This window comes from Hypanus sabinus, chromosome 4 (assembly GCF_030144855.1).
Source record: "Hypanus sabinus isolate sHypSab1 chromosome 4, sHypSab1.hap1, whole genome shotgun sequence".
In the NCBI taxonomy this organism is placed as follows: domain Eukaryota; kingdom Metazoa; phylum Chordata; class Chondrichthyes; order Myliobatiformes; family Dasyatidae; genus Hypanus; species Hypanus sabinus.
Genome location: NC_082709.1, coordinates 69,424,935 through 69,445,522, shown reverse-complemented (window position 1 = coordinate 69,445,522; position 20,588 = coordinate 69,424,935). Strand labels below are relative to the sequence as shown.

Below are 20,588 nucleotides of genomic sequence, written 5' to 3'. Positions count from 1 at the left end.
TCTCATGGCCCCTTCTAACTCTCCTAATTTCATGCTTAAGCTTCTTCCTGCTTGCCATATAATCTTCTAGATCTCTAACATTACCTAGGTTTTTGAACCTTTTGTTAGCTCTTCTTTTCTTCTTGACCAGATTTACAACAGCCTTTGTACACCACGGTTCCTGTACCTTACCATCCTTTCCCTGTCTCATTGGAACGTACCTATGTAAACTGCACGCAAATATCCCCTGAAAATTTGCAATATTTCTTCCATATGTTTCTCTGAAAACATCTGTTTCCAATTTATGCTTCCAAGTTCCTGCCTGATAGCCTCATATTTCCCCTTACTCCAATTAAACGTTTCCCTAACTTGTCTGTTCTTATCCCTCTCCAATGCTATGGTAAAGGAGATAGAATTGTGATCACCATCTCCAAAATGCTCTCCCCCTGAGAGACCTGACACCTGACCAGATTCATTTCCTAATATCAGATCAACTACAGCCTCTCCTCTTGTAGGCTTATCTACATATTGTGTCAAGAAACCTTCTTGAACACACCTAACAAACTCCACCCCATCTAAACCCCTCACTCTAGGCAGATGCCAATCAATATTTGGGAAATTAAAATCTCCCACCACAACAACCCTCTTATTATTATACCTTTGCAGAATCTGGCTCCCTATCTGCTCCTTGATGTCCTTGTTACTATTGGGTGGTCTATAAAAAACACCCAGTAGAGTTATTGACCCCTTCCTATTCCTAACTTCCACCCACAGAGACTCTGTGGACAACCCCTCCATGACTTCCTCCTTTTCTGCAGCCATGACACTGTCCCTGATCAACAGTGCCACGCACCCACCTCTTCTGTTTCCCTCCCTGTCCTTTCTGAAACATCTAAAGCCTGGCACTTGAAGTAGCCATTCCTGCCCCTGCACCATCCAAGTCTCTGTAATACCCCTGGGATCCAAGTCTCTGTAATCCCCCTGGGATTCAAGTGCAACCCATCCTTTTTGTACAGGTTATGCTTGTCCTAAAAGAGGTCCCAATGATCCAGAAATCTGAATCCCTGCCCCCTGCTGCAATCCATCAGCCACGCAGTTATTCTCCACCTCATTCTATTTCTATACTCACTGTCACATGGCATAGGCAGTAATCCTGAGATAACTACCTTTGAGGTCCTGCTTCTCAACTTCCTAACTCCCTGTAGTCTGTTTTCAGGACCTCCTCCCTTTTCCTATCCATGTCATTGGTACCAATATATACCACAACCTTTGGCTGTTCTCCTTCCCACTTCAAGATATCGTGGACGGGATCAGAAACATCCCGGACCCTGCAAAAGATATACTGGATAATGAGGGCACTGCAGACAAAGTTGCTAGTTTTACTTGTTAATTAACTATGGATGCTTTTATTAAATGCAAGGTTCACCCATTTCAAAAGAAATTGAATTGGTTACTCCTTCTTTTGAATGATCCATATGTCAATACCACTGAGCTGTCTTGATATTAAAACTAACATTTCAGCAACCTCCCAGAGGTCTCCATGAAATAGTCTTTATAACCATATAACAATTACAGCATGGAAACAGGCCATCTCGGCCCTTCTAGTCTGTGCCAACGCTAACACTCACCTGGTCCCAGTGGCCCGCACTCAGCCCATAACCCTCCATTCCTTTGCTGTCCATATATATTTTTCTTTATATACTTTATATTATATGGATCAAACAAATTAGGATACTTTACACCAAACTTTTAAGAATGTTACGAACTTTAAAGATGGAAGAGAAAGGAGGATAACAAAACTCATCAACACAAACTTATCCATGTTGCCACGATTCAACCTGTGCAAATATAACACCTTAAATTAATTTTCTTTGCAACTACTTTCTTGCATATGATACAAAGCTAGAGGGAATTGTGATTGTAGAAGGAATTCTAAGTACAGAGGAGGACTGAAGAATTTCAAGGAGATATAGACAAGCTGAGTGAATGGGAAAGAACAGGCCAGTGCAACATAATGTAAAAAAATGTGAAGTTATCCATTTTGGTTGTCAAATGAGAGACATAATTTTTAAATGGCAAGAGATCCTTGTATACGTCTCACTGAAATTCCATGTACAAATTGATTAGGAAGGCATATGGTATACAGGTGACGAGGACAGCTCACTGTATTCATAAAGAGCCTTGTTGAACTTGCATTTGGAATATTATGTACAATTTTAGTTATATTTCTTAAAAAAAAAACTACATTTGCCATTCTGGGAGTGCAGCAAAGTTTCAAAACACTCCTTCCAGGGATGGTAGCTGGCTTGAGTGAGTAGTTACGGACATTCTTAACCTCTGACTTCTGAGTCTGAGGTTTCCACCAGCTTCAAGAAAAGCACCAATTAGTCCTGTGTCCAAGAAAAGCATAGTGACCTTTCTCAATGACTACTGTCCAGTAGTGCTCATATCAACCGTAAGAAGTGCTTTAGACCATAAGACATAGCAGCAGAATTAGGCCATTCAGTCCATTGAGTCTGCTTTGCCACTCCATCATGGCTGAGCCCCGATCCCACTCAACTCCATACACCTGCTTTCTTGCCATATGCTTTGATACACTGACCAATCAGAAAACTATCAACTTCCGGTTTAAATATACCCACGGACTTGGCTTCTTCTGCAGTCTGTGGCAGAGCATTCCACAGATTCACTGTTCTCTGGCAAAAAAATAATTCCTCCTTACCCATTCTAAAAGGTCACCCCTCAATTCTGAAGCTGTGCTCTCTGGTCCTGGATACCCCTGCCATAGTAAGCATCCTCTCCACATCCACCTTGTCAATGATATTTGATAATATATATCAAATTATTATCCCCCCCGCATTCTCGGGAGGTTGATTTTGGTGCAAATCAACTCCTGCTTCAGGGGTGACCTGGAGCTCATTCAGTTTGCCTACCAACACAACAGGTTAACAGCAGACGCAATTTCTCTGGCTCTTCACTATGCCCTGGAATATATGATTAACAGAGACACACACGTGAAGCTGCTTTCATTGATGACTGCTTGGCATTCAATACAAACATCGCATCCAAACTTATCATCAATCTTTAAGACCTGAGCCACTGTACCTCTGTCTGCAACTGGATACTTGACTTGATCAAGGGCAGACTTCAATTGATAAGAACATCTCCTCACAGTAATGTTAAAGAGTTGACAATCAACACAGGTTGTGTGTTTAGTCTCCTGCTCCAATACTTATATACACGTGACTGTGTAGCTATGCACATCTCCAATGCCATATACAAATTCATCAATGACACTAGTATTGCTGAACAAATCATAGATGGTGATGAATCCGTGTACAGGAGTAGGTTAGGACTCCTGGTTAAGTGGTGCTTATGTGATTGAACAAGCTGAATGCTCAGAGGATGTTTGACCTAACTGGGGAGTCGAAAGCCAGAGGACACTGTTTTAGAATTAAGACTAGGCCAGTTAGGTTTGAGAAAAGCCACAAGGATTGGAGATCAAAAGTTCTCTCCCTGAGGACTATGGAGGTTGTCATTATTTGTTCAAAATACAGATAAATAGTCTTGTGGACATTAAGAGAATCAAAAGATATAAGGAAACTGCAGGCAAATGGCATGAAGATTCAAGCAGGTACAATCTTAATGAATGACACTGCATGCCCAGATGACCAAATGGCCTACTCCTATACTTATTTATTAAGTTGTTCAGTTCTGATATTGTGCAAACTGTGCAGATAGATTAGTTGGGGCAGATCAATCAGACAAGCAGCTGCTGGCAAGAAAAATATTACTCTTTTAATTGCTGCAGAATTCAAGCCTAAAAGGAATAAAAAGATCTATGACAAAATTTGCACAGGTGACTGTATCAGAGAGCATGCAGCACTTGAGTCTGTTTCGGCTAAGGAGGACGGTGAAAGTTGACTAATTATATTGTTAAGGTGTTCTTGATTCTCATCCTCTACTTTGCAGCTTTCATGGATGCTACCAAAGCCTTTACCACCTGCATCCATGCAGAATCAGTCAGCCAACAGGAAATGAAATGACATTTGGGCTACAGGGATAACTATGGTTGAGAAGTTGAGGCAATCCGACGGGAGTTTTTACTTCCATAATTCCTTTATTGCAATTCTTCTTGTGCCTTGACCACACCTCATTCATCTCACTGAGCAAGAGAATAATTTTGTGCAAATCAGCATGGTCTCAGTGACATGCACAGGAAATTAAGCATGATTTCTTTGGGATAGGCACATTAAGTACATATATAATACATTTGACAATATCCCTGAGCATCCTCTCGTGTTGTTGCACTTCCAAAGATATTTCAGTAGAAAAATACACTGACATCTAGAACTTGTATGAATATATGGAACATCTGATTGCAACAGTCAGTGATATCAACTCATTCCTGATTAAATATTTCTCATCTAATTTTTCTGCATTTGTGCAAATTCCACTTTGAAGAATGATTGGTTCATTACACAATGCTGGTGCTCAAAATGTTTCCTTTTCATAGCTTTCTGTCGAGCAAAGTTTGTATAATTGTGTCCTCAATACAAACGTTTTTCATGTCACTGGTATCTGTTCTCATTTACTCAGGAACTTAAAAGTTCCCAGGTTGGAAACTGAACTATCTGCCTAAAAGTATCCACATGGCTTACATGAGTACTATGAAGATAGACCCATAGTAGAAGATAGTCCTACTGAGCATCCTTGTATATGGCTTTCATGTAGCATCATGTTTTAAGAAATAGATTAACGTGGTATTGAGAATAGGTTGTAAATGGTCATTGAAAAGGCTCAAGTCAATGTGACTGATAGCTCCATTGAATGCTAATAATCATGACACCAGATTGCTGGGAGTTAACTATCTCCTCATCTCCAAAGAAGGGGATGTCAAAATTCTACACATCTTCATTGCCTCTTTTACAATGTCAATTATTAGCTTGAAGGGGCCTTTTTAGATATGAAAAAAAACTAAAAGGCTAACATTTGCCAATTTTAAAACTTTCAGTGTTCACTGATTGAATAAGGGCATATAATTCTATTGCAGAGTATTAACTGCCCTGGTAAATAGGTGAATTGGTCCTGTGCAAATTACAAGTACAGTACTTTTAGGACAAATTCACCACTGGGTGATTTAGTTAGCACTAATTGCAGATATTGATTGCATATATATTCTATTCATATTTATCATTCAAAGTACAAGGAGGCTATTCAATTCATCAAGTCCATACCAGCTCTCAAAGTAAACAGATTTCCTCCTTACCCAAAAATCTTGTTTCCCTGCAACTTATTTTCCTTGTGGCTCATTGATGGTCCTTTAATGGATGTCTCCTTCAAAGGGCAATTGAAAATGATAGGCTCTGAGCTCTGTATAAAGCCCATAGAAGTTGAAGGAGGATTCTCCCAAATTCCTTCATCTTCCTTGCAGGCCAATTAATCATAAATCAATGTGAACTGGTCATCTATAGCTAACCTATCTGAAGCAGACTGATGCATCATTGTTTTCCAAAGAGTTAGTATAGTGGGTAATCCTCCCCTAGAGCTGGCCATAGTCCATCAGTGCCACATCTCTTTCCTCTAATATAAACTTTATAAGATATCAGAATCTGTGACGCAGTATAGAAGTGAAAACTGCAAAGACACCAGTTTTTCTCTTCTGCCTCTTACAAGTCATGTTACAGGATAGTAGGATTTCGGGGGGGAGGGGTGGGGGGAGGGAGCATGAACAGCTGGGAGTTCTTGGAAATCCACAATGAAAAAGGTACAACAGTGCAACATGGATTAAGAGGGGAAGCAGTGGACAGAAACTTTAACAACAGATTTAAATGGACAAAAAAAAGATGGACCAGGCTAAGGGGAGATGGGAAACAAGTGGGCTGACTGTCAGTGCACAATGATTGCCACTCCTCAATAGGTCATTTCCTCACTTTTTTCTCATTGGTGTCAGACTGGTGACCAACGTATAGTGGAACTAAAAAGATTCCCTCCAGTTGTTTGGAAGCGTTTCTTCCAATTGGTTACTCCTATTAATCAATATTTCCTCTCCAACCAAAAAGCAAGTGTGTTACTGATATTGCTTCACAATAAACAGGATATGACAAAACTGGTGGAATAAATGTTAATACATTCATACATGCCAAAATGCTAGTATTGCAAGATTATTATTTGCAAGTAATGCTAACCAGTTGTCATTAATGGTTTCCTTCACAAGTTGTAACCAACACTGGAGATTCACACTTGACATATGCTCTTGTACAATTGGTTCAAAGGAAGTTTAATTGGGATAGTATTATACAGCAACCTTCCTCCCAAGACCTTAATATGAAATACACTTTGCTTGAGTGCATTCTGCAGAATATACTCCAGCCAGCACTAACACTTGGTCATGGATTTTCCCTTCTGATGGAAGACCAGCATGTTTCACCTAGACCATAGGTTTTTAGTTTTCAAGGTAATTGTCTTTCATAGGAACAGAAGTTTGACTCAATGTGGATCCTTGGGAACAAACTGTCAAACAAAAATATGGCATCTACCATCTGCCCAGTGTAGATAACTACCTTGATCAAAACATTGGTTTAAAATTTTGAAACTGAACTATTAGGTCAGGACTATCAATAATCACACAGGATAAAGAAGGGAAGCTTTTGAACTTGTATGGCATTACCTTCTGTATGAAGTTATACAACCTCAATTGTCTCTTAAATGACTACAGAGTATTTTACCTTCACTAATCTACCCATTTCTGTGCACTAAACAGCCTTCTGGGTCAAAGTTTTTTAAAAATAGGAAAATCATCACAAAGATATCTTTATCAATCTGCAAATATATTTTGTGGTAATACAATCAAAGTAAGAAGGGGGCGTAAATCAGCATGCATACATTAGCTTGTTAATGGACTCACTTTCAAGGACTCTTCATCACATGTTCTCAATACTTATTGTTTTTTTTGTTTTATATTTGCACAGTTTGTTGTCTTTTGCACATTGGTTGTTTGTCCACCCTGTTGGATGTGTTCTTTCATTGATGGCTCCTGTGTATGCCCACAAGAAAAATTAACCTCAGAGTTGTATACAATCAAACACACACACACACACACACACACACACACACACACACACACACACACACACACACACACACACACTTACTTTGTTAACACATTTACTTTGAACTTTGACCAAGCCATTAAAGCTACCTTTGTAAAATGAGCCCTTATGTTAGAAATCATTTTGGAATTCTATACTTCATCCAATATAATATTCAAAATCAGGGAGGGCAAACAGGAATATTTCAATTGTGCACCTTCTACAACAAACCTAAAAGAGTTCTAAAGGTCAAGTTAATGAAAATGTGCAATCTAGGAGTCAGAGCTGAAAGGGTTGGGTGGGGGGGGGGAAGTTTCTGCTTGATGGTCAAATAGAAATGAGAGTTATTGATTGGAAGCATGGGTTGAGGAGGGGTTAGTGTGGATCAGGTTAGCAAATAGTAAAACAAGGCTAGGCAAAGGAATATGGAATTCAGATTTCTTTTGGTCCATTGGTGATCTCAGGGTATCAGGGTATATGTTATTTAATGGGAGGGTGAATACATTCTACAAGGGAGCCCTCCTCCTCCTAAGGATAGAAAACAATATGGGAATTAGTCACTTCTAGATTAGCAATGTACCATATAAACACAGTCAAGTCAGGTCAATATGGACTAATTTCCTAAAGGATATTGAACAGGAATTCATCACTTGAAATGGCTGATGATGAAATCGCCAGTATCACATCAGCAAATGGTTGGTGGAAGTTTTGGAGTGATACACAATAGTCCAGAAGTGATCATGAATCTGTTTCACTCTAAAGTCATATGGTGTTGAAACAAATCATATTTGTCACATTGTCTTTTCAGTGTCCTTGCAATGTGATTCATGCAGATGACCAATTTCTGGCAATGATGTTTCTACTAATTTACTTTCCAAAATAAAATCTGACTACCGATCTGACTCAATATATGTCTTCTAAATTCTCTTTAAGCAGTATTAATCATTTTGACTTCTCCACTGACTTCACTCTTTCTAATCTACTGCCCCAAACTCTTCCTGATCCACCCAGGTCCTGTTTCACTTCCTCTTTCTTTCCAACCTCAAACCCTACCCCTTGTTACCCCATTCTCTTAACTCTCTTGCACCTGGTTCCATCTGTCTAAAGCTCACACACTCAACTCACTTTGTCCACTACCCTCACCCTTCCTATCTGCACAGCATCCCTCCTTTACCTGGTTCCACTCATCACTTTTTTTTTAAAGAAAAATCAGATTTCATGATCTAGACTCCTGTTGTCTCTACTAATTACATCCCAGAATTTGTCACCATCTTCACCTGTCTCTCTCCAACCTGGCTTGTTCTGACCATCAACACACACACAATGGTGGAGGAACTCAGCAGGCCAGGCAGCATCTATGGAAAAGAGTACATTCGATGTTTTGGCTGAAACCCTTCTCCAGGATGAACCCTTCAGAGTCCTGCTAAAGTGTTTCAGCCCAAAGCGTCGACTGAACTGTTCTCCATAAATGCTGCCTGGGCTGCTGAGTTCCTCCAGTGTTTTGTGTGTGTTGCTCAAATTGACAGCATCTGCATATTTTCTCTTGTTTGTTCTGTCCATCAATGCTTCTTCACCTGGATTCACATATCACCTGCAGCTAATGCCTCACCCCTCATCTTCAACTGTTTACACTGGCAATCTCTCCTTTACAGTCTCATAATTGATGCAGGATGTCAACAAAAAACATCAACCATCACTTGGCTTTCACAAATGCTGCTTTGCACAGGGTTCCTCTAACAGCTTGTTATCTTGGTCTGCAATCTCTTGTCTCTTATCCTTCAGCTGCAATTACCTGTTGATTTGCCACTGTCATCAATTTATAAAAGGCACAACCCTCTTTCTGGAAGCTGTGCTGGAATTTTACTAATTGCACCTCCCAGGTGATTTAAAATGATATTCCTATAGATAACACTGTTTTACATAATTTTAATATTTATAAAACAACTCTTGTTTTCAATTATTTTTTGGCTCAGAGATGATGATTAGATCCAATGTACTGGACAATCTTTGACAAAAATCTAAATTTATTCTCAACATCACAATATATCACAGAAGTAAATGCTTACATTTTAAATTAAGTAACAGCAAACAGTTCCTAACAAGTTACAATTAATACTTCAAGGTTTCATGTTAGTTCATAATAATATAAACTAGATTTCCAAATCAAAATATTCTAAGTTACTTTGACAGCAAAATATATCTTGTGTTTGACAAAGTTATAGTTTTTAAACATTTTAAACATTTTTAAAATGAATGTTTGAAGTGAATGCTTAAAAGATTTCTTGAACTTCTGGTACCAGAAATGCTCCCCTCCCCCTTCACCATTCTCAATCCCCTTTTCCCTCTCTCACCTTATCTCCTTGCCTCTCTCTGGTGCTCCTCCCCCCCATCCCGCCTTTCTTTCTTCCATAGCCTTATGTTCTCTCCTATCAGACTCCCCCTTCTCCGGCCCTGTATTTCTTTCACCAATCAACTTCCCAGCTCCTTACTTCATCCCTCCCCCCTCCCAGTTTCACCTATCACCTTGTATTTTTCTCTCCCCCTCCCCTTTTAAATCTACTCCTCATCTTTTTTCATCCGGTCTTGTGGAACGGTCTCTGCCCAAAATATTAACTGTACTTTTTTTCAATGGATACTGCCTGGCCTGCTGAGTTCCTCCAACATTTAGTGTGTGTTGCTTTGATTTCCAATATCTGCAGGTTTTCTCTTGTTTGTGCTTAAAAGTGTATATGACTCCTTTTTAAACATAGATTGAATGATGAAATAAATAACACCACAAACTCTAGCATACAAAAATCATTGAATGATTCATAATTATTTTGTTATTAACAATCATTATTAATATGCTGTCTGGCATTACAGATAAAATACTCTCATATCACTGTGGACTGGATTTTCAGTAGATGAACAAGTAATTTACTCAAACCTGGAGGAAAACAAACCAGCATTTACAAATATAAGACTGGAACTCCAAAACTATCTTCCAGCATGGGAGAACATGATAAAAACAATAATGCCTAACATCTTTTCTCTGCTATGAATTGGTCTAAAAGTATTAAGGTCTGATTCCTTCTTTTTCTTAAGTACTGATACCATCATCTTTTTTTTCTCATTGGTGAATGTCAAGCACTTAAGAATAATTCTGAGGCAATGACTTCCGTAACAGTTCTTCTATTTCATTCAGTAATCGTTGTTCAATGATGTCACATCCAGAAACCCAATCAATTTTCAATGGATTAATCTGAGCTGAAATAATTTCTGCATTTATCTCCATGCAGCAGTTTTAAGGAGCATTCACATCTGCACCATGTCTCAATATTGAAACAGACGCAAAATATTTCTTGAGGAATTTAGCCATATCCACATCCCTAATCTAAAGTGGCTTTCCTGAATTTCTCAAAATACCAGTGTGACTTTTCTTGCATTTAACATTTAAAAAAACTTTATTTTACCAATATGGCCTGATTGCATTTTCTTTATTTTTTTCCATTTACAAGTGACTTAAGTTTTATTGTATCCAAGATTTATTTAAGCAATCATACCATTTCTGAAATGTTTATCTTCAGGTTGTGTATCTCAATTTAGATTTCACCTTGAAGTAGCTTTCTATTTATTTGAAAGACACAAGATATTCAATCTTGAGTGCAGATTTAAGTGTTTTTATTATCTCCTTTTAACTAACAATGCCAATCCATATCCCCAAAACTTATGAAAGGGACACATGTTCCACTTTAATTTGGTATCAAGCTAAGTTATTCATATAGCACTACATAGCAGCTGGAAATGGTATACAATGATCATATTGATGAGATTATAAGGGGTTGCTATGACAGTGAACGGAGTAAAACCAATAGCACTTGTCAAATTAGTACAGGTGGATGAATATCTTGAAAAAAATTGTTGTTTCAGAATCAGGGTTTGCAACCAGAGTTACACAGGTACAATAATGGCTGAAGATCGTTTTTCCATGTGAAATTCTGCAGTTGTTAAATGGTGATCTGACATCATCAAGGTAACACTGTTGCTATTAAGTGTATTGAATGACTTCGTAAACTTGCTGTGTAAGTATCAGCTCTCGGCAGTAGTAATAACAATCGTTGTCATGTCACTAACAGGTAACAGACACACTTCTAATCAACTGCCATCAATTTGTAATACCTACAAGCGTGACATTAAGGCGAGATAGCTTTATTTTAAATAGAATAAATTAAGTGATTAATCATCAAAAGTTCTGGCATCTAAAGCAGTTCCTAAATCTTTACTATTTATATATGTGCGAATTCTTGAACCAAATGAAATATTTGCCAGGTCTGAAACCCTTACGCTGAGCCTCTTTAACACAGGCCATTGCCTGGGTCGCTAAAGCTTATGACAAGGAGAAAACGATTCGTTTGCGGGAAGGCTGACGTGAAGTAAACTGACTTGGCCTTCCCTCTGCGTTGAGGGGTGAAGGGTTTACCTGCAGGTTATGCTTCTTTCTCCCGATGACCTGGAAGCGCAGTCCTGATCGCCACATCGTACTACGATGGCGGCTGCCCCTCTAACCCTTATAGTCGCCAGTTGCATCGCAATGCCAGGCCGCACCTCCCCGGGTTGAGGCCGCTACAGGGTCGGCTCACTCCTGGAATCCCGGAGCGGGCCCGTTTCCTGGATACGAGCGGCTGCAGCCCGCAAACCCACATGCGGGTTCTGTATCGCACCGCTCCATTGAATCCCCTAGGAACTACAACATCTCAGTGTGAGGTTACACTTGCCACAAATACTCATTTCAGCTGCTTTTTCATTGTGGAACTGTTTCACGCGCTGCAACGGGAACTCAAATAAACTCCGATTCTTATGTGTGTAGTAAGTTAACTTTAGCGTAACACAAGTTAATCAGTGCAATATTGTGTTTGCAGCAAAGCGAGGCGTTGGTGGTGTGTCCCGTACAGGTGCAAAAGGTGAACACACACAAAAAGTGGCTGCTTCTAGAACGAGGCTGTTCGTATATCAGAGGAGGGTGGATTTTACTAGTTCTATCTTTAAAACTTGATTTGGAACTCAGCTATATTTTACGTTATTTGAGGACCCAAAATACGTATATTTATATACTGTTTCGATAAAAGAAAGAAGATAAATAAATCAAGATTAAGCTAAGGCTCGATTGGGGATAAAGATTAAGGGTAAATGAAGCCTGAGCTGTAATTTTGAAAGAATGCACGAAATTTTCATATAGCTTAGAGTAGCTGGGGCATAATTTGATCCGCTGGAGTGCTGAAAATAGGGAATTCTCTCAGCTCTTCCAGAGGCTCAATTTTTTGAAGAGTAATTTATGGCAAGTTTTCTTTTCTCACACCATGTCTTATTCACCATAAACTATTTGAACGGCATTGGCTCCTGGTTGGATAAAGTTCCTCATACTGAAATTCAAACAGTTCCATGATCTTAAGGTATTTCTGGAGACCGAGTAAAATATCCATGAGCTGTAGCTGATATGTTGACAACCCCTCTCTCAACCCTACAATCCCCAATCACCCCCTCACCTCTCATGGTTTACATATTCCACGCTGACTCATGTACATGCACACAAAATCTAGCATATTGAACACTTTTAGGACTGAATGCAGGTGAAATGTAGTTCTCCACAGTTGCCCAATAGCTTAGAAAAGCATACCATTACTGAACAATGGATTCAGAGGTTTCCCATTCTATCTTTATAGCTTCCTCTCTTCTTCTAACCTTAGAAACTTAAATAATTTTTGCAAATTTATCCTTTTTTAACTAATTACTTCTCCTTTCTGTCCTTACTTGCCATACTACTGCCCAACTGTCCATTGGCCTTCACCTATCTCAGTCTTAATTGATAAAAATCCCCTTTTAAATCTATTTTCCACACCACTTCTATCTCCTCTTTAAGATGTTGCTTTTACCTATTGTGTTGCCCACACTATACAGCACTCATTCCAAAGCCTTCTCCTGTGGATGAGTATTTTCTTTCAGTGATTTTCTTACTATAAAGCACCTTTTGACTAGGTTACATTGTAAACAATTATAAAACAAAATTTTTTATTGATAAAATGAATAAGGCAATGAAGTAGCAATATTAATAAAATCTACTGACATCAGATTAATTGTCTATATTTTCAAGTTTCCTGGCTCCCTTGTTTCTTAAAATTAAAATTGCAACTTTATAATTTAGAATCTGTGAAATTTTGAAAAATGACAATCAGTGCACTCAATAGTTTTTCAAAATATGGAGTACAGATGATCAGTTCTTGGGGATTCATCCAGTCCCATTAATTTCTTTAAAACTTCTTTTAAACCAATGATAGTGTCTTTCAGCTGCTCATTTTCTGGAGCACTGTGTTTACCTTCCCCACCATTTCAATGAGAATATTTTGAACTGCATTTGTCTAATTTCTCTACCCCTTCCTTTTTTTCCACAATGTAAATTTCCTCCCTTCTCTAAGAGACCTACACAAATGTTTATTAAATTAAAATATCTAAAGAAGCTTTTATGGTCTGTTTTATGATTTTTGTTAAATTTTTCTGGCTTTCTAATTTTGTTTTCATTATCATAGTCATTGTTTGCTGAATGCAGATTTTTTCCAATCCTTGGATTCACTGCTCTTTTCTGACATTAAAAGCTTTTGTTTTGGTTTCTGATACTCTCTATCTCTTTCGTAAGCCCCAGTCAGACCACTTTTCCTATTGGATTTTTGTGACTTAAAAGGATATGCTGTAAATCTGTTCAAAATTCTACATTCATTTAAATGTTAGCAATTGTAAATGTACTGTCATATGTATTAAGGCTCAAAAAGTAATCCGGGAAATTATAGGCTAGTAAATTTGACGTCTGTAGTAGGTAAATTATTGGAAGGTGTACTAAGAGATAGGATCTACAAGTATTTGGATGGACAGGGACTTATTAGGGAGAGTCAACATGGCTTTGTGCGTGGTAGTCATGTTTAACAAATCTATTAGAGTTTTTCGAGGAGGTTACCAGGAACGTGGATGAAGGGAAGGCAGTGGATGTTGTCTACATGGACTTCAGTAAGGCCTTTGACAAGGTCCCGCATGGGAGGTTAGTTAGGAAGATTCCGTCGCTAGGTATACATGGTGAGGTAGTAAATTGGTTTAGACATTGGCTCAATGGAAGAAGCCAGAGAGTGGTAGTGGAGGATTGCTTCTCTGAGTAGAGGACTGTGACTAGTGGTGTGCCACAGGGATCAGTGCTGGGTCCATTGTTATTTGTCATCTATATCAATGATCTGGATGATAATGTGGTAAATTGGATCAGAAAAATTTGCTGATGATACAAAAATTGGAGGTGTAGTGGACAGTGAAGAAGGTTGTCAAAGCTTGCAGAGAGATCTGGACCAGTTGGAATAATGGGCTGAAAGATGGCAGATGGAGTATAATACAGACAAGTATGTGGTGTTGCACTTTGGAAGGACAAACCAAGGTAGAACGTATAAGGTAAATGGTAGGGCACTGAGGAGTGCAGTAGAACAGATGGATCTAGAAATACAGACACAAAATTCCCTAAAAGTGGCATCACAGGTAGATAGGGTAGTAAAGAAAGCTTTTGGTATATTGGCCTTTATAAATCAAAGTATTGAGTATAAGAGTTGGAATGTTATGGTGAGGTTGTATAAGGCATTGGTGAGGCCGAGTTTGGAGTATTGTGTACAGTTTTGGTCACCGAATTACAGGAAGGATATTGATAAGGTTGAAAGAGTGCAGAGAAGGTTTACAAGGATGTTGCCGGGACTTGAGAAACTGAGTTACAGAGAAAGGTTGAATAGGGTAGGACTTTATTCCCTGGAGCATAGAAGAATGAGGGGAGACTCGATAGAGGTATATAAAATTATGATGGGTATAGATAGAGTGAATGCAAGCAGGCTTTTTCCACTGAGGCTAGTGGAGAAAAAAAAATCAGAGGACATGGGTTAAGGGTGAAGGGGCGAAATGTTTAAAGGGAACACTAGTGGGGGGCTTCTTCACACAGAGAGTGGTGGGAGTGTGGAATGAGCTGCCAGATGCAGTTGTAAATGCATTCACTTTTAACATTTAAGAAAAACTTGGACATGTACATGGATGAGAGATGTATGGAGAGATATGGGCCAGGTGCAGGTCAGTGGGACTAGGCAGAAAAACGGTTCGACACAGCCAAGAAGGGCCAAAAGGCCTGTTTCTGTGCTGTAATGTTCTATGGTTCTATTAATCTAGTTTCCCAAAGTACAAAAGTCTGCTTACATTTTGGACCTACTCAGTTTGCTGTTTTTTAATTTAATGATCCTAGTTATTTGCTAAACTAAATCACTGTCAATTAAAATTGCTTATTTTATGGTCCCTCTTTCCTAAAAACCCTTTACTAGTGGAATATTAATATTGTTTGTAATATAGCCTGTTCCCTAGTTGGGTGCTCAAAATATTGACCTAGAAAGTGAAATATACACCATGAATTCATGATCCACAAGTTTACTGCTAGTTTGGATTGTTCTGTAGATTTAGGTTTCCTATTACTGTACCCACATTATAGTTGCTTCATGATCTTACTCTTGGGTCTACAATAGGTTTAGTGAAGGCTGTTGTCAATACAACTCTGACAATGCACTGGCACTTTTTCCCCAACTTTCTGGCTGCAATACTACATCTTGCCTCCAACAAATTTACTGTGGAAATAAAGGTAATTTTAGGATCCAATGGAACTAAAGAAATTATACGGAAAATCAAGGTCACATTAATCTAGGCAGCTAAGATAGTTTTTTTAAATGCTGTTTACAAGTTATCATTGTTCATAAAAGTACATGCGAAGATGGGCATTCAACATCGCACAAGACAAAGATCCAGAGATCCAGGTAAAGACCGTGGAAGCACCTCATATTTTAGGAGATACCCTTCGACAAAGGGAGATATTGATAAAGAAATATACTAACACAGTCTTTGATTGATTGATGGCATATAGGTGTTTGAAAATCAAGACTTCAGAGCAGGCACAAAACTCATGGTGTATGGGTAGCAGTGATCCCTGACAGCCGAGAGCTTCCATGATCCGCCATAGACATCTCAAGGCATTGGACACGAATGACAAAATCTTCCAGATTCACTGAAAGGATAAGTATACCAGTCCTCTCCCAGGTCAATAACCCCAGAATTTACAGCCTAATTACTACACTCAGTTACAAATTTTGGACAGGTTGTGTTGATTGCATACCAGACACAAGATTCTCAAAATGTACTCTGTTTCTACTTTCACTCTTTGTCTGCATCTATCATCCACCTGTTTCTGTCTCTCAACTCCAACACTTCCACTCCCCCACTTGGATTGATCTGTTTGTTATTCTACAACCCCCTTCAGTTCAAACATCACCCACTTCCTGTCTCACTACTCCCTTTTATCTCCTTGCATTGGCTGTTTTTGCTCTTCACTCTTAGTTCTTTTGCAGATGATTGTTGGCAATTCCTCATCATCCACAGATGCTGCTCAGCCTACGGAGTTTCTCTAGCAAGATATTTATTGATCTATATTCCTGCATTTGCAGTCTCTTGCATTTCAAAACTTTCTTTTTATTTCTTTTTTTCTTTTTCCCAGCTTCAGTGGAGAAACAATCTTATATTTCAGCACAATATTTTCCACTTAGGCCATTTGATACAGTGAGGTTACTCCGCCATTTCATAATGACTGATCCATTTTCCTCTCAACCCCGATATCCTATCCTCTCCCTGTAACACTTCATGGCCTAACTAATCAAGAATATAACAACCTTTTTTGTAAATATACTCAATGATTTGGCCACCGCAGCCATCTGTGGCAATAAATTCCACAGACTCACCACTGCCTGTCTAAAGAAAATCCTCTTTATCTCCATTCTAAATGATTGTCCCGCTACACTGAGGTTCTAGGCTCCCCCACCATAGGAAGTATCCACTCTGCATCCACTCTATCAAGGCCTTTCAACATTCAATAGGTTTCAAAGAGATTTCCCCTCATTCTTCTGAATTCCAGTGAATACAGGCCCAGAGCCATCAATAAGTCCTCATATGGTAACCCTTTCATTCCTGGAATCATTCTCATGAACCTTCTCCAATGTTAGTACATCCTTTCTTAGATAAGGGCCCCCAACTTACTCACAATACTCCAAATGAACCCTTACCAGTGCCTCAACATTACATCCTTGCTTTTATATTTTAGTCCTCTCGAAATGAATGCTAACATTGCATTTGCCTTCTTCACCACCAACTAAACCTGCAAATTAACCTTCAGGGAATCCTTCACAAGGACTCCCATGTCCCTTTACACCTCAGATTTTTAAATTTTCTCTCCAGTTAGAAAAGCCAACACTTTTATTTCTTCTACTAAAGTGCATGACCATACACTTCCTGACACTGTATTCCATCAGCACTTTTGTCCATTCTCCTAATCTGTTTAAGTCCTTCTGCAACCTCCGTTTCCCTTTTTCCTCAACACTACCTGCCCCTCCACCTATCTTCGTATTGTACACAAACTTGGCCACAAAACCATCAATTTCATCATCCAAATCATTGATATATAACATAAAAAGAAGCGGTCCCAACACAGATCCCTGTGAAAAACCATTAGTCACTGGCAGCCAACCATAAAAGGCTTTGTTTATTCCCACTGTTTGCCTCCTGCAAATCAGCCAATGCTCTATCCATGCTAGTATCTTTCCTGTCATACCATGGGCTCTTAACTTGTTTAGCAGCCTCATATGTGGTATCTTGTCATAGGCTTTATGAAAATCCAAGTACACAACATTCACTAACTCTCCTTTGTCTATACTGCTTGTTATTTCTTCAAAGAATTCCAAAAGATTTATCAGGCAAGATTCTTGCTTAAGGAAACCATGCTGACTTCAACCTGTTATATCATTTGCTTCCATGTACTCCAAAACCACATCCTTAAAAATTGATTCTAACATCTTCCCAACTAGTGACATTTGATTAACTGGCCTGTTATTTTTCTTTCTTCTGCCTCCCTCCCATCTTGAAAAATGGAGTAAATTTTGTCCTCCGGACCCATACCAGGATCTACTGATTGTTGAAAAGTCATTACTAATGCCTCCACAATCTCTTCAGCGACCTCTTTCAGAACTCTGAGGTGTTGATCATCAGGCCAAAATGATTTATCTACCTTCAGATCTTCCAGTTTCCCCAAGTACCTTCTCCCTAGGAATGGCAACTTCACTCACTTCTGCCCTCTCATACTAGCATACTGCTAGTGTCATCCACAGTGAAGACTGATGCAAAATACTTAATCAGTTTGGCTGTCATTTCCTTGTCCACATTACTCCCGACAGGCATCATTTTCCAGTGGTCCAATATCTACTCTCGCCTCTCTTTTACTCTATATCTGAAGGAACTTTGGTATCCTCTTTAATATTATTGGCTTGCTTACCTTTGTATTCCATCTTTTCCATCCTTATGACTTTTTTTAGTTGCTCCCTATTGGATTTTAAAAGCCTCCTAATCCTTCAACTTATTTCTTGCTCTATTATATGCCCTCTTTCTGTCTTCCCTTGTCAGGCACGATTGTGTCATCCTGCCTTTAGAATATTTATTCTTTGGAATGTATCTATCCTGTGCCTTCTGAATTGCTCCCAGAAATTTCAGCATTGCTGCTCTGCCGTCATCCCCACTAGTGCCCTCTTCCAATCAACTTCAACCAGCTCTTCTCTCAAGCCTCTTCAATTCCCTTTACTCAACTGTAATACTGATACATCTGACTTTAGCTATTTCCTCTCAAATTTCAGGGTGAATTCTATCATATGATCACTGTCACCTAAGGAATTCTTTACCTTAAGATCTCTAATCTATTTCGGTTCATTGCGCAACACCCTATCCAAAATAGCAGATCCCCTAGTGGGCTCAACCATGAGCTACTCAAAAAAGTTATCTTGTAGGCATTCTATAAATTCCGCTCTTGGGATCCAGCACCAACCTGATTTTTCCAATCTACTAGCATATTGAAATCTCCCAAGTCTATTGCCCTTCCAACTTGCCTACAGTTTGGAGGCCTCTATGTGTCTCATATCAAGGTCATACATCAAGGCCCTTGCAGTTCCTTACCTCAAGGCATCTACACCTATGTCACCTCTTTTTAAGGATTTCCTTTCATTTTTTTTAACCAAAAGAGCCACCAGACCTAAGGTTCTCTTAAAGTTCTCAGAAAGTACAGAGAATTTTAAAATTAATAATAATTATATGTTACACTATTTTTCTGTAATAATTTAAAGTGACATTTATTTCTGTAAAAATTTAATCATAGTAAAAAATGTCAATATAACTTAAAAGCTTTTATTTATCTCGTGTTATCATGGTGACAGGTGCAATTTTGTAAGGTGATAATTCATTGTATTGATATTTAAAAGTAAAAGCCACTCATTTCATATATTTATTTTTCTAAACATTCTTTACACCTGAATTGTAAACCCAGTTTATATGAATCTAGATAATTGGGTGGTAGCCCTGTAATTAATGCTAGAAACCATGTTTCTTTTTAATTAATGCTTCTTATATAAGGTTTGTTTCTAATCAGTCAATCATGTAGCAGCAACTCAATGCATAAAAGCATACAGACATTGTCAAGATGTTTCAGTTTTTTGTTTAGACCAAACAGCAGAATGGGGAAGAATGTGATCTAATTGATTTTGTCCATGGAATAATTGTTGGTGCCAGATGGGCTGGTTGAAGTACCTCAGAAACTGAGAATGGTGCAAAAAGGAAAAAAAGCATCCAGTGAACAACAGTTCTGTGAGTGAATATGCCTTATTAATGAGAGGTCAGAAAAGAATGGCCAGACTGTTCCAAGCTGACAAAAATTTGATAGCATCTCAAATAGCCATGTGTTACAACAGTGGTGCGTAAAAGACCATCTCTGAATACACAACGCATTGAACCTTGAAGTGGATGAACTACGTAAGCAGAAGACCACTCCAGGTTCCACTCCTGTACCAAATAAAAGGTCCACTGATTGTATAAGTATTTGAGTGTACAAAGCCTGATTAAGGATAATCAAAATGGCTTTGTGCATAGTAGGTCGTGTCTAACCAATCTTACTGAGTTTTTTCAAGGAGGTTATCAGGAAAGTTGTTAAAGGAAAGGCTGTGGACATTGTCTACATTGACTTTAGCATTGCCTTGAACAAAGTTCTGCATGGGATGCTGGTCAAGAAGGTTCAGTTGCTTGGCTTCACTGAAGAAGCCAGAGGGTGGTATTAGATTGGCACACTGACTGCAGGTCTGTAATGGTGTGCCACAGGGATAAGTGCTGGATCCATTGTTTGTCATCTTTATCAACAATCTGGATAATGATCTGGATAATAATCTGGTAAACCTGATCAGCAAATTTGTGGATGACACCAAGATTGGGGCATAGTATACAGCAAAGGCGGCTATTAAAAGTTTGCAGTGGGATCTGGAGCAGCTGGAAAAATAGCAGTTGGAATTTTATGCAAGAAAGAGTGAGGTGTTGCACTTTGGGAAGACAAACCAAGGTAGGACATGCACAGTGAAT

At 38.8% G+C, this 20,588-nt stretch overlaps 1 protein-coding gene across 3 annotated transcripts in view; it reads right to left on the bottom strand.

The window, feature by feature from the left end:
- ikzf2 (IKAROS family zinc finger 2) overlaps positions 1-20,588 on the bottom strand; it is a 166,841-nt gene that overhangs the window by 98,362 nt on the left and 47,891 nt on the right. For 2 of the 3 annotated variants that reach the window (XM_059967362.1, XM_059967358.1), the window contains exon 1: positions 11,530-11,989. The exons of the other annotated variant lie outside the window; for it this stretch is intronic. In XM_059967362.1, the coding sequence (XP_059823345.1) occupies positions 11,530-11,586 (57 nt within the window). In that variant the 5' untranslated portion in view covers positions 11,587-11,989. Of the gene's footprint in view, positions 1-11,529; positions 11,990-20,588 lie in introns of those variants that run through there. 3 annotated transcript variants of the gene reach the window in all.